Source organism: Eumetopias jubatus, unplaced genomic scaffold, assembly GCF_037043125.1.
Source record: "Eumetopias jubatus isolate StellerSeaLion01/CBP00866 unplaced genomic scaffold, mEumJub1_p1.0 scaffold_14, whole genome shotgun sequence".
In the NCBI taxonomy this organism is placed as follows: Eukaryota; Metazoa; Chordata; class Mammalia; order Carnivora; family Otariidae; genus Eumetopias; species Eumetopias jubatus.
In genome coordinates this window covers 95,315,537-95,329,304 of record NW_028274820.1, presented here as the reverse complement: position 1 = coordinate 95,329,304, position 13,768 = coordinate 95,315,537, and the positions used below count along the sequence as shown (strand labels likewise).

At 48.7% G+C, this 13,768-nt stretch overlaps 1 protein-coding gene across 1 annotated transcript in view; it reads right to left on the bottom strand.

Annotated features, from left to right (window-relative positions):
* The window catches only part of TMEM178B (transmembrane protein 178B), a 332,799-nt gene that overhangs the window by 219,084 nt on the left and 99,947 nt on the right, over positions 1–13,768 (bottom strand). The window contains exon 2 of the mRNA XM_028106396.1: positions 2,898–3,011. Coding sequence (XP_027962197.1) covers positions 2,898–3,011 — 114 coding nt within the window. The remainder of the gene's footprint in view (positions 1–2,897; positions 3,012–13,768) is intronic.

Here is a 13,768-nt window from a genome sequence, read left to right as displayed (position 1 = left end):
CAAGGGGTGATGACCCCATGCAAATCCCTAACGAGAAATGTTTAACCTCAGTTTAAGCAAAGTCTGAAATATTTACCAAGTTCTTTCAGAAAAAAAATTGATTTCTTGCCCTTGGCAGATATGATCTATTAAGCGAAATGATAGAATGTAAGATATTATGGTCAAATTCCAAAATGATAACCAACCTGGTATCAAATGGATTTATTTGATCTCATTTACAGTATTACAGAGCACAGAACTCTCAAATAAGAAATCAGAGTCTGATTTTTTTTTTTTTAATTTCCAAAGCTTGGTCATAGGGGTTTGCTAGTCTTTGTAGTTTCTACTTTATTTGAAAGGGGCCTCATGAACCCACTTCCTACTTAATATCTATCTGACCTTTGAAAATTAAAATTGACATTTATTATCCTTTCCCATTATGCCAGCATTGCCAATTACATTTAGCACCAACTTCAGATGTGAGAGATGCTCACCTGCCCTCTGGCTAAAAATAGCTGTCATCGATGTCAGGAATGGCAAATGTTCTCTGCCTGCTTAATAAAAGCCCATTAGGCCACTTTGTGAAACAGACAAATCCCTCACCAAAGAGTACCCTCCACTTCACCCACCATGGGATGCCAAAAACCTTCGCATGCTGAGAGAGCTTTTATCCATTAAAAGCAGAGATCTAGTAGTACCCCAATTCACAAGCATAAGCGGCACACTTGATTTTGCAGAACCCAATGGTACCAGAGTTGCAGAATAAGGACCCCAGAGACACTGGACTCAAAGAAAATTCCACAAACCTTGGCACTAGCCTCCTCTCTCAGTCTTTGCCAACACCACATAACAATTCCAGCAATGCTGCAATGGGTAATCTAGTCGAATTCCGCGTTTCTACTGTGTGCAGCCAATAGCATTCTATTGGGTTTCCCTTGAAATGCATCGGTGCAATTTATACTAATTCTCCTTCTTGCTGGAAAACTTTCACAAACTATCTTAATTGCTTGAAACAATTATACCATATTGTAATTATCACACTGCCTTGTAATTATTTGCTTTGTGAATATGTCCCTCCCCCACCCACCTCCACCTCCAGGTGTGAGCTCTTTCAGAGTTCCCTGTGGCCTCAGTATCCACCATGTGCCTGTACATAGAAAAACTCAGTACCTTTGGCTGAACTGAGTAAATACGAACTGAAGCTACGTCAATCACTTCTTCCTTCTTAGATTCTGTTATGACCCCCATAACTTAAGTTATAGTTAAGTGGTTACTCAGCAAGGCTTATCAGGAATCTTGAACATCTACTGTGGGCTTCTGTTACAGTAGACCAATGTAATGCGGGAAATAGGCATTTTCGGGTATTTATGTATTTGTCTCCTTAAGTGTCTACATCCCCCCCAAAAAAAATTAGTAATCCTGAGTACTAGAATCTCTAAGACAAATCTCACATTAAAGTTAAATAAGTATGTGTAAGCCTAGCTCAATGTCTAGTACATGGGAATTGCAACATTAGCCTTCTGTCCCCATGTTCTGGTTACTCTCTCTAGTAATGTCAAAGCCTGAAGGTGACAATTTGGTTAACGCCTTCCCATCCACTGACATCTGCCCTATCACTTCGGGCCAGTGGTGGCAACAATCATCCAGACACCTGGGCACAGTCTTTTTTCCTGAAACCAATGAATCGTTGCTCTGTTTTAATCTTACTCGCCCCTCTCACCTCCCACCAGCTCAATCCACAGTCGTTTGGTTGAAGCCAAACTAACAAGTGGAAGATACCCGTGGGACCCCAGGCACGCAAAACATAACTAGGCAACAATAAAGGGAAGAAAGAGGTTTCCAACCTTCTTCAAAGTTGACGGAACAATTGAGCAAACAATAAAAGACCCTCCCTCGCATATAAATGTTAACTGATTTTTAGCCTTGTGATATTACGGGGTGGGGCGGGGGGCGGGGGGGGGGGGGACCTGCAACAGGAAAGAAGTAACAAATGCAACAGAAACAACTCGGAGCAGAATGTGCCCTCTGAAGAACTGTGCCACCAGCGAAGGACAGTTTCCCAGACACGGACGAGCAGGATGTGCCCATGGAACAGAAAAATGAAAACAGCCAACTGTTTGCTCATGAAGTCATCCTCTTACCATAATTAGAGTCTTTGAGGGTCCCTGACCAAGAAACTCCCTAACCGCTGGAGGCAGATATTCTGACCTCTGCTGAGCAATCACATGTGAACTGGGTCCCCAAGTCTCTCATTCTTGGGGAAACAGAAACTCCTAAACTGAGGATGAGATCCTATGCCTTAGCAACCCACCCAGATGCAAACTCCCAACGCTATGCAGCCTGCAACCCCCAGCTGGCCTCACCCCATACAAAGAATGGCACAAGGGATTCAACAGGTTGCCACGATAATACTCCAAGCAACTCAGGAGAGGCGCTGAAGTGAGATCCCAGGAGCTGGCTTCGTTAGGTAGGTGAAATCATAAACGCCTACCCGGTAATGAAGTAAGATTACCCATCATTGTCTGTTCATTGTTTTGGGTTTTTTTTTTAATTTAATTGTCTTTTATGTTACATTTATTTGTTGCCTTGATTTATTTTTTTAAAGTAGGCTCTCCCTCCCAAGGTGGGACTTGAAACTCACAACCCCAAGATCGAGAGTCACGTGGTCTACCAACTGAGCCAGCCAGGCGCCCCTGTTTTTAATTTTAGAAGCAAACTCTTTAAATCTAAGGCAATCAAAGCCAGCGGAGGCAATTCTGACCCAGGTATTGACACTTTAAGGAACTGCTGTTGCGCTCCGAGACTATCCACAGGTCTAAAAGGCGCATCCATCCGTCCAGACCAGGCTGCTGATGGGCGTCCAAACCTCCACGACCTCCAAAGGTCACTGCCAAAGAAATAAACTCAGGTGTACTTACGAAGGGCATGCCACTCATCCTGACGGATGGTCTTCGTGATGTTGAAAGTGAGGTTCCTGGGGATGGTGGCTGAGGAGTAGTGGTATTTGATGTACGTGCATCGCTCAATTTCTCCTGCCAAAGAGAGATGGGAAACTGAACGTTAAAGAGGCAGCAACCATGTCTGGGGCAGTTTCTAGGACCCATTGTTCTGTGCTGGGGAAAAAGATTTGTTTCCTATCGGGCCTGGTGACACCTATAGTTTATACAAGGCAGTAACTTCAACTCCAAAAAGTCATGTCTACTCTCCACAGAGTAGAACTAAAGTCAAACACCATCGATTGAGATAGAAAAATACCTCCGTGGCATCATTCAGGGATGGGAAGAGTCAAAGCTTAGGATGATAGCAGCTTGCTAAGAAAGTAGTGCCTGTGGTTGTTTAACCTTAAGAAAATCAACTTTCAAGTGATGGGAAGAGGTGTGGCATCAAAAGACAGGAACAGTTTGTACCCATGGACCAACGCAGAACAGGCTCTGGCCTTAATGAGGTCATCTGTGCCTGCAGCACCTGCCGTCTCGTGGAAGAGTGAGCCAGAGTGGCCTCTTCTCTTGCCTCCATCCCATGCCCCAACCTCACCTCTGAGCACAAAGCCCTCAAATCCATGTCTATCTCCTTGAGCCAGCCTCTTCTCAGGCTTCTTGGGGGGGGAAAAAAATCAAGCCCCTTAACACACTCAACACCTGGTCCAATGGAATCTTTCCTGCTAATTTGACTAGCAAAGCATGCATTGCCAACTTATCAAAGTACTCCTGTAACTTAGAGCAGAGTTTCTCAAAGTGTGGTCCAGGGCCCACCCGCATCCTCTGGGAGCTTGCTAGAAATGTCATTTCCCAGGCCTAATCCCAGCGCTGCCGAATCAGAAACTCAGAGGTAGAGCCTGCAATCGGAATTTTAATAAGCCCTTGGGTGATTCTGTTGTACGCCTAAGTTTGAGAACAGTTGCCCCTGAGAATCTAAAAGAATTACCAATGTATTAATTCATACACCCAGCATGTTTGCAAATTCCAAAAGAAAGGCCCAACTGGGAGTTCCTTCCTTGTCACTTTTGGTCTCCTGCAGGCATGTCTTTTGACGCTTACAAATATCTGGGGAATATTAAAACTCAATGTCAGGGGATCATAAAGAATCAGGGAAGAGGTGATTTCTAAGGGCTGGGGTTTTAAAATGTGGTTTTGCACCTGAATAGATTTTGATGGTAATCCATTTTGCACCCCACTGATTTTCAATTTGTAAGTGGTGGCACCTGATTGAATTGTTTGACCCCTGGCACACTGTCAGCAGGGAACCCGGCAATTGGTGGAGGGCAGTAATTTAGACAGTCCCTCTCATGAATCAGATGCCTTATTGTAAATCACATCTGGACAACTGCCCTACTGTCAGTTATTGGCAGACACTCCTCCAATGGGACAGACACTGTCCAGGGAGGCAAGGTTTGGAGAAAGTGTTAGACACACTTTTCCTTCTTCACCTCCTCTGCCTCTGTCCCCTTAGCCTTTAAATGTCCTCAAGTCTCTCACGTGCCCCCGGCATTCCCCCCCGACCACATCCCCACCGGGTCTTCCTTCTTCCCTAACCTGCCATCTTGCCCTGCCTTCTTGGGAAAGCAGTCTATCAGACCATCTCAAGTAACGTTCATACCCTAGGCCCACGTGCTCTGACTTCCATGACAATCTCCTTGAATAGCATCAACCTCCCATTCAGTCTACAACATAATAAATCCCCCGGCCATCCCCAATGCCTCCCCCTCTCTAGTGGGGCCCATCCTCCCTGACATCCAACTGGTCACCAAATTCTGTCAGTTCTACCTCAGAAGTGTCCCTGGAAGCCAGCCCATCCTCTCTGCCCTCAGCCTCTAGAGCAGTTGTGTGAATACAATGACCCATCTCAACAAATGGCCACATTTACTGAGGACTTGCTGGTAGGAAACACTTGCCAAGTGCTTCAGAAAACAATGGTTTCCAACTTGACTCATGTCATGGCACACGCAGACGAGATGTGTGCAAGGCTCCCTGGGATAAACGGATGCAGCTGCCTGGGCCCCGTCAGCCTCCCTGTGAAGGAACCAACATCCCCAACCCACTTGTAACCCTCCATGTTCTGTACTTATCCCAGTGGCAGAAAACCCTGTGCTGGATACTGTCTTACTTCATCCTTCATATAACCCAATTAAGTAGGCGTTCCTATGACCATTGGCATAATATGATCACATTTCACAGATGAGAAAAGAGGCTCAAAAAAATGAAGTGACCTTCTCAAGGAAACAGCAGCGCCAGGATGAGAACCCAGAAGTGTCTGACTGGAGCTTCCCTCCGCCAGGTCACCCTCCACACCGCTGCTTGGACTCTATTCCAGAAAGGAAACTGTGGTCTCTCTTACACACGGGATAAACCTCACACTCCTCAGGCGGGAAGTCCCAGCCGGGTGGCCTTCCCTACCCCTGCCCTGGATCAGCTGTATCCATCAGGACTCTGCACCTACTCTCCTATCTTTCTTCCCCTGATGCACCCCTAACCCTCCCAAGAAGTAGCCAAAATGGCGGCTCCTGGGCAAAGCCCTTCCTTGCAGCTTGGATTGCGCCCCGCTACAGAGAAGCAGTAAGTGGTTCAACCAGGTCCCTCCGCTCTCCTCCCCGCGCTCCTGCCCTCCTGTGGCAAGCACACCGATGGGCTATGATTTATCTGTTTACACGCCTCGCTCCCCCACCAGATTATGAGTTTCTCAAGGTCAGGGACTGGTCTTATCCATTCATTTCGCTCTCCCCAGCTCCCAGCCCAGGGTAAGCACCAGTAACATGTGCTGGGAGGAAAGGAATGAATAATCGGAGGCGCCCTCTGTAAAACCACAGTGGGCAAGGCATCCAACTGCTTCTGTTCCATGCAAGGGACCAAAATAATTGAGGCAAATCAGAATCCAATGAATAAAAGGAAGTGATGGCTGCAGAACTCTGCGTCTACAGCAAACACTCCTTCCCTATCTGGATACTGTAAGGAGAGGCTTATCTGATCACAGCGAGGTGGGAAAAAACCAGATAGACGCAGAACAGCCTCTCACCACACTTGTAAATGTAATCCAAGGGGCAACGAGGTCGAGGTTTCTGGGTTTTGTTTTGTTTGTTTTAAGAAGAAACAGGAGAGGAAAATATAAAGGGTAGAGAACTGTATCAAGAATCTGGATCATCAGCAATATGTACAGTCGAGCGGGTCGTGCTGGACTCCGCTTCGGAGACACCAAGCAAGATCTCCCTGGAAATGGCCAGATGGGTGCCCATCGCGGATGTCTGAGAAAAGTATCGGATTTCTTGGCCAAGAGCAGGTTTTCTCGGGCTCAAAACAAACTCAGCAAGTGGCCACCGGTTCCAGGCAGGCTGCGGCCGGCTGCCTCCGTCTCCCTCACCCCCAGCCCCCCCAGCCACCTGACACTTGGCGCTGCAGGTGATCAGCCCGAGAGCCTGGCTGAAGCTGCTGAAACAGCCCCGCTGGAGGCCTCACTATTTGCTTTGCCTCGGGGATGCAAGCATCCTGTCTTTGACAGCAATTAAATGTGAAAGACTCAAATATTGCCTAAGAAGAGAGGCAAAATATTTATCCATGTGTCTGCAGGTCCTGTCAGTGCGCTGGGCTTTTGTAAATACAGGCACCATCTGGGCACCAAAATCGTGTGCCCAGAACGTGAGCTTCCGGATACAAACAGGTTTTCCGGCAACAATCCAGAGGGGCTACCTGAGAGGCAGGGGAGAAGCCCATGGCCTTCCCTGGAGGGAAGGTCAAACCTGACTCCTACATTCCAGCCCAGAGGCCTCAGCCTGGACAGGGTGGGGGCACCCTCAGGAGTAAAGACACCTTAAGCCTTCATCTATGCTCTGCCTTCGGAGCTGGTGACCGTCCTATCGGCCACCTCAGGCTCCCAGACAGACAGGATACCCAAATGGGTAGTTAAGAAGAGTTTCAAAAACAGAAAATTTACAAAGCTAAGCACAGGGTGTAAAGAGGCCGGCAATGGGGGTTGCGGGGACCTAGGGCTGGCGACAGAAGGAGTTGGTGTAACCCCAAGCCTGGAGAAGCAGAGGGAGCGGACACCAGAACCTAGAAAGAATGGCTGCATGGAGAGGGGTGATGTGACCTTGAGCAAGGGTCACAGCCAGCCTGTGGTGAGGTGACCAGGAATAAACACGCAACCTCTCACTCCTCCCTCCCCCAGTAGCCAAACCCGCCAGAAGCTGGAAAAGTTGGGGGAGCCCAGGAGCAGAGAGCAGGTGCAAGGTGGAGGGTATCCAAGGGGCAAACACAGGCATCCAGCTCACTTCCCTTTTTTCCCTTTCCTCCCTTGCTCCTCTCCCATCTCCCCGGCCCTCTCTCCTTCTAAAGGCATCACTCCTGTTCTCCCTTATTCCAGCGTCAGCTAGCTCCTTCACTCTTCCACCTGTCCCTGCAAAGGAAGACCTGAGGACAAGGAAGAAGGGGAGACTATTCCCATCCTTCTTCCCCATCTCAAATCCCTTAGGACCCAAGACCTAAGTGTGATAACTCAGATTAAGTCCTCCGTGTGGTACTTACAGTGAGTGCTCAGTAAGTATTAGTTATTACTCTCAACTGCTGTCCTATGACTACGTACTCTAAGGGGGCAAGACCAAAGCAAATCAGAAATAACATTAGCAACCACTGTTTGCATCATGCCACATACATTTTATATACATATACATACGTACACAGACATCCATATTTACATATATAATGAGAGAGAAGTTTCCACACATGATAGCCCTAGGAGGCTGGCACATCAAGAGATCTGATGTACCCTGGACATACGAGGAAACAGACCAGGGAAGGGAGAGGCAGAGACGGCACCAAACACTGAATTCTGGATGCCAGTCGTACCTTAAAACAACACCAGTCAGCAGTTCTCCTTCTCCTGCTCATCTGCCATCAGCAAGACCTGGTTTCCAAAACACTTGTGGAAGGCTTTTACATATTAAGGAGGAACCTTCTTAGGCAAAGTGATTTGGGAGGCAGCCCTGGGACCTGCCCACTCTTATCGAAAACTCTCTGCCTGAACAGGTGCCATAACACTTTCAATTCTTCCATTAGTTGTTCCTTTGGCTCAAGTACTATTCTATTAGAGCTTTAAAAGGGGCTGCCCTCTAAATAAATTCAAATGGGTAGCACTGAGTCACTAACATCTAGGTGTGAGTAAGAGAAGTGCCAGAGAAGAGAGCAGCTGGGAAGGGCATGGAGGATCCACCGAGGGAGGGGGAGGGCAGGCACTGTGCAAAGGCAAACACAAATTCACGGGGGAAGGGCAGGGAGGCAAAATGAGGACACAGGAACTCCCCCGACCCTCATGTTGAAAGCAGAGTGATTGGTGCCACCACTACGGAAAACAGTATGGTGCATCCCCCCCCCCAGGATTAAAAATAGTACTACCATATGATCCAGCAATCTCACTTACAGGTACGATTTGGAGGAAATGAAATCACTACTTTTTTTTAATGAATCTTTTTTTTTATTCTGTTTATGTTAAGTAATCTCTACACCCAACATGGAGTTTGAACTCACAACCCGGAGATCAAGAGTCACATGCTCTACTGACTGAGCTCATCAGGGACCCCTGAAATCACCATCTTTTTTTTTTAAGACTTTATTTATTTGAGAGAGAGAGAGAGAGCGTGCACACAAGAAGGGAGATGGAGAAGCAGACTCCCCACTGAGCAGGGAGCCCAATGCAGGGCTCCATCCCAGGATCCTGGGATCCTGACTGAGCCAAAGGCAGATGCTTAACCAACTGAGTCACCCACGTGCCCCAAAATCACTATCTTGAAGAGACATCTGCACACCCATGCTCACTGCAGCACTAGCCACAGTAGCCAAGACATAGAACCACCCTAAGTGCCCATCAATGGATGAATGGATAAAGAAAATACATGTATGTGTATATGTATATAACAATGGAATATCATTCAGCCATAAAAAAGGAAATCCTGTCATTTGCAACAATATCGATGGACCTTCAAAGCATTGTACTAAGTGAACTCAGAGAAAGGCAAATATTGTACAATCTCCCTTATATGTGGATTTTAAAAACACTGAAAATACTGAGAATAGATTGGTGGTTGCCAGAGGCAGAGGGGGTAAGTGGTAAGGGAACTGAGTGAAGGTAGTCCAAAGGTAGAATCCCAGTAATAAAAAAAAGTTGTGGATCTATAATATACAGCATGGTGACTACAGTTAATATATTGTACATTTGAAGACTGCTAAGAGAGTAGATCTTAAAGGTTCTCATCACAAGAAAAAAATTGGCAACTACATGAGGTGATGAATGTTCATTACTGTGATCATTTCTCAGTATATGCATACATCAAATCAACATATTGTACACCTTGAACTAACACAATATTAAATGTCGACTGTATTTCAATAAAACTGGGGGAAAAATGGAATGAGTCAGGCTGGGCATGTGATAGTCAAATGTACTTAAGAAAAGTTGGGTTAAATATTTAAATGGTTTACTTACTACAGGACTTGAAGAGTTTTTAATGCATGCTGTGCCTCCCTCCCTCACCCCCCAAGAAGGGACTGGTGTGGCACACAGACTTTCCCAGACAACTCTGACCCCCAAATCCTTTTTTATTCAAAGAACAGTTCCTACCACTGCATTGTGAGTTCATCACAATCAGAAACCACGTTTCTTGTTTACACTTTCTCCCTGAGGGCCAGGCAAGCAGCTGGCACACATAAAGCCCTCCATATACATTTGGATGAATGAAGAATGGAGATGGGGGTCTGTTACTTGATCAAATGATCTCTAAGGTAAATGAAGTCGTTGGCTCTGAGTACTTGCTGGCCTCTCTCCTCAGAAGCCATGTCTGGAAGCTACCAGTGAAGCAACACCAGGGTCAAATATCCATCTGGGAGCTGTGTTTGCACCAAGCCTTGGAATAAACCTGGATCTTTGTGGACAGAACCAGAGCAGGGCCTCTGGGCACCCTCAGAGCACCCTGGATTCCCACTGCAGCTGCAGGGGGTACCCCCGGGAGAGCTGACAGCACACCCCCCCCCAGTCTCCCTGCCTCAACACGCTTCACAAGCCCACTTAGTCCACACCAGGCAGCCTACAGGAGAACAGCAGGGGAGAGCAACCCTCAACCAAGGGCATGAGAGCTCGAGAGCAAGCGCCCGAGCCTCCAGGGGGAGAAACACAAGGCGCACTCTGCACAATTACTCAGAGGGTGACCTCTGGACCACATGCGGGGCTCACCCCAGCAGGCAGCTCGGCCCTGCACACCACATGGCTTTCTACATGAGTCCTGGGGGAGTCCCGGGGACTCCCCCAGGGTTCCGGTCTGCAGGCTGTATGGGGGCAGGGGGGACTAAGAAGATAATCTAGAGAGTAGGGAATGTGGTACACTTGAAACCAGTGAGGACGGTATGAAGCAAAAGAAACTGATCCAACTTAATCCTGAAGTTACCCTGCGGGGTCTCCTCAGCACCTAGCGCTTTGGGCAGGCTCTCCTCTTTCTTTCTCAGCTTCTGTCTTCTCCATGTTCTTCTTTTCCTCTCTGATATTCAAGCATCCTGAGGCACGCGGTGGACCCCTGGACCACTGCTGAGGGTCCGCGTGTCTCCCTCACTGCAGAGTTCCTTCTTTGGAAGTCTATTCAATGCCTGCCACATGTCAATGCTCCCGTTTCATCCCAGGTCATCCACAGCAACCCATCCACTATGAACCTGGGGTAGATAGTCTGGTGGTATCCCCATCCGACTGAAGGAGGAAACAGCGTAGACGGGTGAAGGCTCTTTCCAGAAGCCCTCAGCCGGCCCGGAGAGAAGCCAGCATTGGTCAGTGGGGGCACGGTGGTTTCAGACACCGCAGCTGGAATGCCTCACTGCCTGTTGAGGGTCCTCTGGGAACAAGGACCATTTTGCAGCCCCAGTGCCTTGCAGGGGGAAGGAACTCAAAACATTCGTTGGTGAAGGAAGAAAGAAGGGGAGGAACGGAAGCCACCCAGGTCTAGTCACCTGCTCCTCTTCCTCGGTGCTGATGGCGCAGGCGCCCAGAACCCTGGGGTCTGGCCCGCCAGCCCACCCTGGCCTCAGCCTGCCGCTCCAGGGTCGGCCTCAACCCCGGGGCTGCCCACCCTCTGTCCCCCTTCCGGCCCGAGGCCTGTGCTCTGTGCTTAACACATGGAAAGATTAAGTAGAGAGTAGAAACACATGGAAAAACATTGAAAACCAGCATTTAAAAAGAGAGAGAGAGAGAGAGAGATGAAACCAGTTAAAGGTTTAAGTCTTATTTAAAGGGCATTTTTTTTTCAAGGAAAAAAAAGTTAAAATGACATCATAACAGAGAGAGAAAGTAGGGAGCTTTCCCTGTAGCAAGTGAAGAAAGCTATCATCAGATTTATTACCATTATCACTGTTGAATACTTGAGCAGCCCCAGGAGGGAGGGTGGTTAGGGAATTCGAGGTTTGAGATTAGAAGCCAAACTGTGTCCCCGATGAAAGAGCAAGGAAGCAAACCAACAATGCTCCAGGGGTTCAAGGAGGGCAGAGCAGCTGGGGTCCCCCACCCCTCCCGACCCCATCTGCCAGTGGGGCAGAAGGGAGACAGGACTGGGAAGGGCACACGCTGGGCAATGCCACCAACCGCAACGTTGGCAAGAGCTCTCCCTTGAGAGGGGCAGCTCTTCACAAAAGCCTATTTCAAGAACCCCAACCCCACCCCACCTCCCCAAGGCTCCTCTTAGCACCTTCTGCTCCTCCCAGATGTTCTGAGCCCAAGGACCTGCCAGGCTTATAGCTGCTGCAGACCCAGCCAGAAAGGGTTTTCTTTATACTGAGGAAAAGTGTTAGGTTTTTATTTTTAATGCTTTCAAATGCATTCCACTTTGTGTGCTTTGTTTTTCTGCTTGTGGGATCGGCATGGCCTTTTAATGTTTGCATGCACTGCACAGTTTATGAGCAGTGATCAGGGGGCCCTCCTGATCCACACACATGGCATTTCAGTCTCAAAAATCCTGCTCCTGATTGCCAGCACCCCACTCATCCCCAACACATGTCTGACCCCTCACCCTGCCCCAACACCTTCGACTGGCTCCTACTGTCACCCGGTGATGTAGGTCCTATATTTCTACCGGTACTAACAGCTTTGAGCAAGAGGAGCTGGTGGTTTTCAGCTCTGTACTCCCGATGGCCAAAATGGTGCTGTGAAGTACGGTCATTTGTTTCAACAACAGCTTACGTTCATGCTTTCTATGTGTTAAGTACTACACAAAGTACTTTATTATGCATTTTCTCGTTGAATCCTGAAAGTTAAGTCCTGCTATTATCCCATTTTGCCAACAGAGGCTTAGAAAGGGCCCAGGTGGGACGCAAAGTCATCGAACACCACACCCGTGAAGACACATTGTGGAAAACCAAGCTCTTCAGAAATAGAGACCCTCTGAGGTTTTCTATCAGAAACAAATAAAACCTAACTTTTCCACTGACAGGGATTTCCAGCCTCTACAGGCTCTGCTGCTCTTACCAGAGTAGGACGAAGTACTGGCTTCCGAAGTGCCCCTAATAAGCTGGAGAGCAAAGAGCCCCTAGTCACAGGGGAGGGGAACTTAGGGGTGTCTCCCACGTGTTCCCTCAGCCACATCCTCGTCCCCACTCCCAGGACAAGCCACTTACCAGCAGGAGCTCTCGGGCAAGGTACCCAAACCCTCAGAGCCTCTTGTCTTCAAAGGCAGATAATAGCACTCGCCTCCTAAGACTGTTGAGGGTAAGGGAGCCGACCTAACGCCCGCTCCGTAGCAAGCATTCAGTAAATGCTCTCATGGCCCTCCCCACCCCGAGTCACCCTTCCTTCCAGCTAGCACCTCTAGCTTCCACGCCCACACGGTCACAAAACCCAGCACGACACTGGTCACCCTCAAGGTGCAGCGGACGTGTCGAAGTCTCTCCCCACACCATCCTCACCACCACCGCTCCCTCCCACAGGCCTGTGCCAAACCCAGGGACCACACGGTCCCTAGTCTGGGAGCTGGAGCAGAACCACAGTTGCCTGACTCCCTGTGAGCTGCATGGGCAGCCACGTCACGGGGCATGGGCCTGGTCGCACAGAGGGGACAACACACAAGCGCTTTCCTCCAGTGAGACGGTCAAGCCACCACATGCTTGGGCAACTGTCTGTTCACATTGCTTGATTCGTCTGTGTTTTAGTTACCTCCTGCGAGATCTTACATTTGTTCAAGCTCCTGAAGAAATTCTTGGATTGTGAAGCTGTCATTCCATGAATTAGCTATCTGTCCCGGGCATCTCATCAACAGGCCATCCCCATCCCCATCCACGCCATTACGCACACCCAGCCCTCACGGGGCAATGGTGAAGAAGGAACTCTGCCCACGCACACACAAGACTTTCCTTGTGACCAGAAAGCAGACCCATTAAGAGAAAGCAATTTGGGGAGGCCCACTGGACCTGCCAGGAATTCACACCCCTGATGTACCCACCCCCAGGCCCACTCCCCCGCCTTGTCCACCTAGATACCACTCAACCCATCAACCTAGCCTCTAAGGAGCGTAGCCAGAAAGGGAACAAGGCCAGCTTGACATGGCCTGTGTGGACTCTGGACGTCAGGGTTTCCTTGCTGATCACTCACCCGCCATCTGTTTAATAAGTCCTTTGGACAGTTTTCCAGAGCTCCCTCTAGCTCAGCTGCTTGTCTGTGTTCACAGAATCCACACAGTCTTTTCCTTTCTTGAAAAACTGGGACGCTACTCTCCTGCCTCCAGGCTCACAGCGCTTCAGAGGCCACCTTGGACAGTCGGGTCCCCCTTTGCGAACAGGACAGC